The sequence below is a fragment of the Sus scrofa genome, chromosome 6 (genome assembly GCF_000003025.6).
Source record: "Sus scrofa isolate TJ Tabasco breed Duroc chromosome 6, Sscrofa11.1, whole genome shotgun sequence".
NCBI lineage: Eukaryota > Metazoa > Chordata > Mammalia > Artiodactyla > Suidae > Sus > Sus scrofa.
In genome coordinates, this window is record NC_010448.4 from 96,054,560 (window position 1) to 96,064,130 (window position 9,571).

The 9,571-nt window shown below is 43.6% G+C and overlaps 1 protein-coding gene across 2 annotated transcripts in view; it reads left to right on the forward strand.

Moving 5' to 3' along the window:
- The window catches only part of ZMPSTE24 (zinc metallopeptidase STE24), a 48,825-nt gene extending 46,253 nt beyond the window's left edge, over positions 1 to 2,572 (forward strand). For both annotated transcript variants that reach the window (XM_021096012.1, XM_021096013.1), the window contains one exon: positions 843 to 2,572. In XM_021096012.1, coding sequence (XP_020951671.1) covers positions 843 to 1,067 — 225 coding nt within the window. In that variant the 3' untranslated portion in view covers positions 1,068 to 2,572. The remainder of the gene's footprint in view (positions 1 to 842) is intronic.

The window sequence follows — 9,571 nt, forward strand, 5'->3', positions numbered from 1 at the left end:
AAGAGGTACAGATGAGAGACTTGAAACTTTTTGTTTGTTGTTTTATTGCTGGTGTATTTTAAGGTAAGACGTAGATATCACGTCATTCAACTGGTAATACTTCAGTATGCAGACAGATTATTTTTCCTTCAGAAGTTTATATTTTTCCAGGGAAATTTGTCCCCTTCATGGTAGTCACCTTCGGAGACTGAATATTTATTCTGATGAAGCTACCATAGCTCAGAACGCTTTAGGAAAGTCTATTTTGAGAGTGTTATTAGAGTCTTTAGTGTATATCTAGATTTAGAATGTTCTTGGTGAAGACTGTCATTCTCATTTAAAGGTGGATAAGTGAGCAAGAATAGTTTTTAAAAAAGAAAAAGAGTTTGAATATAAATCACCACATTACCTCTAACTGATGAGAATGGTGTCCATGGGCTTCAGAGTCCTCAAGGATTTCACCTTCTAGCTGTGCGGCACAGACAAGTTACCCCCGCTCCCTGAGATGCACCTTGCTTATCTGTAGAACAGAAGGAAGAACGACTAGCTTGTAGGATTGCTGGGGACGATGTAAAGTGCCATCTCCATGCCTGGCACATGGCAGAGTCTCTGAAAATAGTATTTCTTTGTTAAGACTGACATTTCTTTGGATGTATATCTGTTTCTGGTCTGTTTATTTAGGGGGAAAGGCTCAATTTATAATAGTTTCCCACCCTAGGTCCGCTAAGTGCTGGTGATATTTCTCTTGGCCTGCCATTTCTCTTATCCTGAGCTGAACTTCCTCTACAAGTCTTGGCTCATGAGACCTTTAGTGACAACAAAGAGAGGAACAGTGGTTAAAATGCTTTTATTTACTTTTTCAGGTTCTTTCTTTTTGCCTAACCGTCCTAAGCCGCAGATTTGAGTTTCAAGCTGATGCATTTGCCAAGAAACTTGGGAAGGCTAAAGACTTATATTCTGCTTTAATCAAACTAAACAAAGATAACTTGGGATTCCCTGTTTCTGACTGGTTGTTTTCCATGTGGCATTATTCTCATCCTCCACTACTAGAGAGACTTCAAGCTTTGAAAAATTCAAAACAAGACTGAGTTGCCCAGGGTCTGCGACTGAAGACGTTTCTGATTATTTCTGTCCTGGCAGCATGTTCTGGCTCTTGATGTTTTTAAACATTTTTTTTTTTTAAAGAAAAATTATTAAGTACAGACAAGCCAAGATTTAAATGCATTTAATATCTCATTTCAAAAATGATTTTAATAATCCATTTCTTGAAGAAAACACTGGATAAATTTTGAGGCTTACAGTTTTTAAAGGCATAGTTTTATCTTTAAAATTTAGTTTACCATCAACTTGTAAAATTATTTGAGAAAGTACAGAAGTTTTATTTTTGTGCTTATGTGGAACCTCCATATAACGTGTTTGGGGGCTTATGTTTAAAAGGGAACACCACCTCTGAATCCTCCCTGTAAGGCAGAAACAGTGATCCTGAATCACTGTGCTCATACCTAAGTCGAGACTTATTTTTACTTTCATGCTGTTATGATTTAAGCTGGCCAATCAGTGTTTTACATAAGGAAGAAAGGCAGTAACTGGTAAGGCTGCTGTTGTGTAAATGAAAGTAGTTAGAAATACGCTGTCTACTGTTCTACCAGATTTCTCTGTTCCCCCTGTGGCTATACACTGATCAGGAGTTTCTAATAGTGCTTTGAAATTAGAAATTATGTACAGAATGTTTTAAATCATTGGATTTTGTTTTTAAGGAAGTCTCGGTCTTTATCTTTCTTTCCACCTGGTAGGTATCATCCCTTTAGGGGTAAACTCGTATTTTTCCAAGCATTCAGCTTTTTCTCACTCACACTCTTGTATTGAATGAATAGTGCATCCTTTTACTTAGCAGAAATTGCCATATTGAACAGGTTTTGCTATTTTTAATGTGGGAGAATGTGGAAAGAAGAAGAAATGGCATTTTTAAGAGACAGAAGTGTGAAATACTGATGATTCTCTTATGGTGTTATAGGAAAAATATATAATTTTCTATATCTTTCAAGGACAGAAGAGTTTCAATTTTTATTTTTCTAATTTTTATCAGTAAGTCATAAATACTGTTTAATCAGGCCTGATTCCATTTGAGAAAATTATAGTTCTTGATATACAGAAAATTTTTATTTTCGAAACAAATGTCATGAAAAATTTCCAGTTTTCAAAGCTGCGTGTTTGACTACTTCACATCTCTGTCCACTTTCTGAGTGAGGCCTGAGCTTGTGCCTAGGGCTTCTACCCATGGCGATGTGTACCTGCTGGGCATTTATTCCAAAGTGGGATCAACTGTGCATGCTTGGTATCTGGCCAGAAAGTCTTTTGCTCAGCTGATATTTGGGTGATGTCTTTCCATGGAACTATAACAAAAATAAAGATTTAGTTTAGTACTGCATTATTTATTTTCCTAAGGCTAAAGAGGAACAGACCCTTGATTTTATCCAGCATCTTTTATCTGTGAATTCATGCTGTGATAACTGCCTTTCCTTCCTTCTGTGCCTTTAAATATAAACTTCAGTTCTGCACAAGTGAAACATTAAAAATTGCCAATGCAGATGGATGTGCTTCGTCTTTAATTTGACAATGTTTGTCTGTCATTTGTTACCTAGATGTATGTTTGTTACCCTAGAGGAACCGAGTGCTATATAGTACATGAAGAGTAGTGTGGAGAAACGGCCCTGGTGCTGAGTCACGGCAGCACCATCGCTGCGCCTCCCCAGGAGTCCCGTTCAGCGCCTTCCTCCTGCTCCTCTCCAGAGTGCCACCAGTTCTTGCTGATGTTTCCTCAGAAGTGTCATTCGGAACCAGCCCTCTCCATATCTCTAAGCTCACATTGTCTTGGGCCTGTTTGGTTTGCACTGCTGCCTCTTTGGTCTTCCTCACATGTGCCAGCAGTAAATAGCTTTTTCATATGTCATTGTTTTGACCTCGTCACCTATAGTTTATGGAAGGCGTGGGGATGGCCAGAGGATACTGGTAGGTTCCTGAGGTATGGATCAATCAGGGGAAGGAGTAGGGAGGCCAGCCAAGGAGGGAAAGAGGTGGCACTCTGCATCCTAATGCTTGGATGTGCAAGGGACAGAATGAAGTAGATCCAGGCCTCAGATAAAATGGCATGACCTCAGTGGGGTGGATCCCTCAGTCTAAGGCAGAGACCTGTTGGGCATGTATGCTGCCTTTATCTGACTTCACCCTTTGCTGAAGTCTGAGAGCTGCTAATGAATTCACCTCTGTTTAGGACAGAAGCTGGGACTAAACCAGTGAGTTTAGTACCAGTGATGCTCCCAGCTTACCCTTTACCTGTATGTTCTCACGGTTACCCCCCAGTCCTTTCTGTGGTTTTTCTCCTCCCTGAGGACGCCTTCTTCCGCTTGGATTTTGTCATCAATCTTTTGAATTCTTTTGTACAGATACACTGGTTTTTTTTATTTTTTTATTTTCCCACTGTACAGCAAGGGGATCAAGTTATCCTTACATGTATACATTACAATTACATTTTTTCCCCACCCTTTGTTCTGTTGCAACATGAGTATCTAGACAAAGTTCTCAATGCTATTCAGCAGGATCTCCTTGTAAATCTATTCTAAGTTGGGTCTGATAAGCCCAAGCTCCCGATCCCTCCCACTTCCTCCCCCTCCCATCAGGCAGCCACAAGTCTTTTCTCCACGTCTATGATTTTCTTTTCTGAGGAGATGTTCATTTGTGCTGGATATTAGATTCCAGTTATAAGTGATATCATATGGCATTTGTCTTTGTCTTTCTGGCTCATTTCACTCAGTATGAGATTCTGTAGTTCCATCCATGTTGCTGCAAATGGCATTATGCCATTCTTTTTTATGGCTGAGTAGTATTCCATTGTGTATATATACCACATCTTCCGAATCCAATCATCTGTTTCCATGTCCTGGCTATTGTGAATAGTGCTGCAATGAACATGCGGGTACATGTGTCTCTTTTAAGTAGAGTTTTGTCCGGATATATGCCCAAGAGTGGGATGGTGGGGTCATATGGAAGTTCTATGTATAGATTTCTAAGTATCTCCAAACTGTTCTCCATAGTGGCTGTACCAGTTTACATTCCCACCAACAGTGCAGGAGGGTTCCCTTTTCTCCACAGCCCCTCCAGCACTTGTTATTTGTGGATTTATTAATGATGGCCATTCTGACTGGTATGAGGTGGTATCTCATGGTAGTTTTGATTTGCATTTCTCTTATAATCAACGATGTTGAGCATTTTTTCATGTGTTTGCTGGCCATCTGTATCAGATACACTGTTTTGAGTCTTCTATCATCATTTGCAGAAAAGCTTTACCTTAGCAGAAAGCTTGCCTTGAGGGCCTTAGGTTCTGTCATAGATGCTCTACCAAGAAAATTACAGAGAACTTCTTTCCAAAAACTCCTGATTCAGGATCTCAGTGATGTGGACAAGTAACTTTTGTGTCAGGCTGTGTGTGGTTTGGTGGAAAGGCAGAAATCATCCATGGTGGGATGGTATAGCCATTTCCACACAGTATGGATAAGAAAATTTCTGGCTCTTATTCTCCAGGCTGGTCTCCAGGGAGGAGGGTTTCCCAAACAATTTTGACCAGAGACAGATAGGAAGATACCCCCGTGTGTTCTATAAACCTGTGGCACCAGGACCATCCGCACCCAGTGAGCAGAATGAAGCTGGCATCTGTTAACCGCCTGCACCTTCAGGGTAGAGCTCTTCTCTGGCTCTCTGCATGATGATTGGCAAACAGGAAAGGTTAACTTAGGGTTAAGATCCAGGGCAGGGCTTAGACTGCAACATACCACTTAACTAGGAAGACCTTGGGTAAGAAGCTGGACTGAGCCTTCATTTCTCCATCACTGTTGCCCCTGCCCGGTACCAAGCTCTGCTCTAGGTGCTGGAAAATACATTAGTAAGTAAATGATAGAAAAATCCCCATCTCATGGCGCTTACATCCTAGTGTGGGGAAATAGACAATCAGAATACATAAAATAGCTATCAAATTGTGATCCCGTGTCTTAGAAGAAAAGAAGGGCCTGAGGTATTTGTGGGTGGGAGAGGAGGGAAGTCGCAGTTTTAAATAGGTCATGAAAAGGTGTCCCTGAAGGTAATGCTTGAAGTGAGTAGGTGTTTTAAGCTGGTGTTTGAAGGGAGAGCAAGCGCAAAGGCCTGGCTGTGGGAGTGAGCCTGGGGTGTGAGGAACACCAGAAAGCCAGAGCAACCAGGTTGGGGTGTTCTGGAAAGAAATGGCAGGAGATAAAGTCTGAGAGGTAGAGATGCAGCAGGTTTTACAGGGCTTTGCAGGCCACTGGAGGGACTCAGGCTCTTATTAGACTGCAGTGGAAGCCATTGGAGGGTTTGGGACCAGAGAGTGACATGATCTAAGTTTTAACAGGATCACTAGCTGCTACGTTAGGGAGCAAGGATATAAGCAGGGGTCTAGTCGGGAGGCTCTTGCAGGACTCATGGCAAGAAATAAAAATAGAGACTGTGGAGTTCCCGTCGTGGTGCAGCAGAAATGAATCCGACTAGGAACCATGAGGTTGTGGGTTCAGTCCCTGGCCTCGCTCAGTGGGGTAAGGATCCGGTGTTGCCGAGAGCTGTGGTGTAGATTGCAGATGTGGCTCGGATCCCACGTTGCTGTGGCTGTGGTGTAGGCCAGCAGCTGTAGCTCTGATTGACTCCTAGCCTGGGAACCTCCATATGCCATGGGTGCAGCCCTAAAAGGCCAAAAAAAAAAAAAAAGGAGACTGAAACTGTGGCAGTAGTTGGGGAAGTGATGAAAAGTGGCTGGAATCTGGAACTATTTTGAAGGTGGAGACAACAGTATTTGCTGATGGATCAGATGTGAGGTGCTAGAAAAAAGGTGGAGTAGAGGACGCCTCCAGCACATTTAGCTAAAGTAACAGAAAGGCTGGGGAAGTGGACAGAGGGGGTGGATTTGGGAGCAGCAGAGCATTTTAACACTTTTGACATGTTAAAATTGACATGTCCACTAGACATCTAAGGGGAGATGTTGGGGAGGCAGTTGGATAAATGAGTTAAGGGGAAGGTCTGACCAGGGATGTTTAGATGAAATTTAAAGCCACAAGACTGAATGAGATCATGAGAGGAATGAGGGGAAAAGATTTAGTCCATGGACCAAGCCATGTGGTGCCAACTTTCAGATACTGGGGAGATGGGGAGCCAGCGAAGGAATCTGATAAAGACAGTATGGTGAGCTAGAAAACCAAATTAGACAATCTTTTATTCCCATAAAAGGGAGCAAAAATATGGGATGGCAGCTGTAGGCAGACATGGGATTGAGAGAGAGAGGTTTTTTGGGTTTGTTTGTTTCTGGCTGTTATTCTTTTTTTTTTTTTTTTTTGTCTTTTGTCTTTTTTCTTTTTTCGGACTGAACTGGTAGCATATGGAGGTTCCCAGGCTAGGGGTCCGATAGGAGCTATAGCTGCCAGCCTACACCACAGCCACAGCCACACCAAATCCAAGCTGCGTCTGCAACGTGCACCACAGCTCACGCAACGCTGGATCCTCAACCCACTGAGTGAGGCCAGGGATCAAACCTGCAACCTTATGGTTCCTAGTCAGATTCATTTCTGCTGCGCCACAGTGAGAACTCCATTTTTTTTAAAAGTTTTATTGAAGTATAGTTAATTTACAAGATTGTGGTAATTTCTGCTGTACAACAAAGTGAGCCAGTCATACATATGCCCATTTGAGAGAGGATTTTTTTTAACAGACTGAGGATAATACTTGCTTTGTGGGGCTGTCGTAAGGGTAGAATGAGATCATGTTTGCAGAGTGTTTATCACAGTAGCCGATAGTAAGAGCTCAGTAACTAGTTAATAATAATAATTGTTAATACTGATATTAATAATTCACCATAATTGCTGTGGCGTAAATAAGGACAAAAACAGAAGCGTCTAATCCAGTTGGCAGTTGGAGTGAGGAGAGGATCACTAGAGGAAGGGCAGGGGGTGGCATTTCCGGGACAGAGGTACAAAACCATGGGAACATGAGGCATTTTAGGAGTTAAAGGAGAAGTTAGGAGTGAGAAATGAGGCTGGAGAGGAAGACAGGTGGGCATAAGGGGCGTGTGTGCCGCAATAAAGCAAATGGAAATTGTCTTGAATAATACTGTCATTTATTTAGCTAATATAGCTTAAGTTCCTGCTAAATACCATACGGTACTGTAGGCTCTGAGGGTACAGCAGAAACAGCACAAAACCTGCTGCTGCAGAGAGCTTACATCCTAGTTGAGGAGACAAAGAATAGCACTTAGGGAATGCGTGAATATTTGCCAAACGAATGAGTGAAAAGGAGAGATCAACAGGGTTGGAGATGAATTTGCAATAAGGGGTGAGGCAGAAGGAGTTAAAGATGATGCAGGCTTCAGGCCTCAGGCGCCTGGTAAGTGGTAGAACTAGTGACGAAAATAGGGGACCCTGAAGGAGCAGGTTGGGGGCGGGGGGTGACATTAGTTTTGACTTCAGTTTTGGAAGGTTGAGTTGGAGGTGCTTATCAGAGAGGGCACCTCATCCATTTGAGTTTAGTTGGTTGTGACCTCATGGCCAACATGACAGGCTCATTAACCAAGGCTGTGGCTTTATGGATAAGAAACCAGCCACCCTCCATTTATCCTGGGGGAATCTGCTGCTCCACTGCTCTTGCCAGTGCTTATCTGGCGGAAGACTTATCTGCTTCTAAGCACCAGCCCCTCCCCAGGGGCACCATATTGCTGGCAGTGGAAGGAATAACCCGGGTTGCTCTAGGCCATCTTGCAGCACGCCTCAGCCCTCACAGGCTCAGAGCGAATCCCTTCCTTCCCAATATGAGGATTTGTGGGGACTTCTTTAAGGATCCTGAACATATTCATTCACTTAGTAATTATGTTACTGAGCCCTTGCTATGTGCCAGGCACTATTTGGGGTTTTGTTTTGTGGTGCTTTTTGTTTGCTTGTTTTTTTGGTGGGTTTTTTTTTTCTTTTTTTAGGGCTACACATGTGGCATATGGAGGTTCCCAGGCTAGGGGTCGACTCAGAGCTACAGTTGCCAGCCTACACCACAGCCACAGCAATGCCAGGTACAAGCCACATCTGCAACTTATGCTACAGCTCATGGCAACACCAGATCCTTAACCCACTGACTGGGGCTAGGGAAGGAAACCACATATCCTCACGGATACTAGTCAGATTCTTAACCTGCTGAGCCACGATGAGAACTCCTTGTTTTGTGGTTTTGTTTTTGAAATTTTATTTACTTATTTTAATCTTTCTAAATGATTTTTTTCGTATTTATACATATATTATTGTTCGATTGATTGCATGTGTGAAACATTTAAGTTCTACCCTCTTAGCAAAGTTCAATTATACAATATAGTCCTACCAGCAATAGCCACCATGTTCTCTTTTCCGTTTTTTTGTTGTTGTTGTTGTTGTTGTTGTTGTTTTGTCTTTCATCTTCTTAGAGCCGCACCTGTGGCACATGGTGGTTCCCAGGCTAGGGGTCTAATCGGAGCTGTAGCTGCCGGCCTACACCACAGTCACAGCAATGTGGGATCCGAGCCAGGTCTGCGACTCACACCACAGCTCATGGCAATGCCAGATCCTTAACCTGCTGAGCATGGCCAGGGATTGAACCCGCAGCCTCATGGTTCCTAGTCAGAGTTGTTTCTGCTGTGCCACGACGGGAACTCCTAGTCACCATGTTTTACGTTAGATCTGTACCAGGCACTGATTTGTGTGCTGGGAAAGGAGCAGCAAATGAGGTCAAAATTTCTGCCCTCGTGGGCTTCTGTGTCATATGTTATATATTGTGTGTTGAACAGTGATAAGTGCTAAGGAAAAATGGTAAAGCACAAGATGGGTATGTGGAATATTGGGGTGGGGATGAGAAGACCTGAGGTAAGGTTGCTGACCATGGTATTTTGGAGAACATTCCAGGCAGAGGTGTAGATAGCGTCTCTGTGGCCCAGCATGTCTGAGGAGCAGTGCAGGGGCTGGCGTGGAATGTACCAGGGTCTGAGCTTGGATGTGCAGTCAGAGAGGCTTCTGGGAGGCATGTAGAGCACAGTAAGGATGTGGGTTTTTCCTGAGTGAACCACCCTCCAGGAAGTATCAGAAAAGCTACCAGCCACTAGTCCCTAGAAATCAGCCCCTGCTGGCCCTTCACATGCCTGAGTCACAAGGCATGAGGTATATAACTCTGCCTAAGATCTGCCAGTCATCAGCTTCTCTGTGGTAACTGAAATCTTCCACGGGACCTGGAAGTCACAGAAAGGAACAAGGAAAGTCACAGAGAGGAGGCCCAGGGCCAGTGCACGAGGAAATCTCAAGGAACAGACTGGCTGTCGGAGCCCAAGCTTTCAGACACCAGAACAAGTAAAGTGACTTGGCCTCGGGAAGGGGGCACTGCCTTCCCACCAGGTATGAAATGTCTGAGAGCCACTTCATCTCTTCTCCTCCACTGAGCCCTGGACCCTGGATCCTCTCTGCATCCCAAGGGCTTCCCCAGCAGCCAGAGCAGCAGTGGCAGCTTCTTGGGGTTCTGGGATGCTGGGATTCAGGAT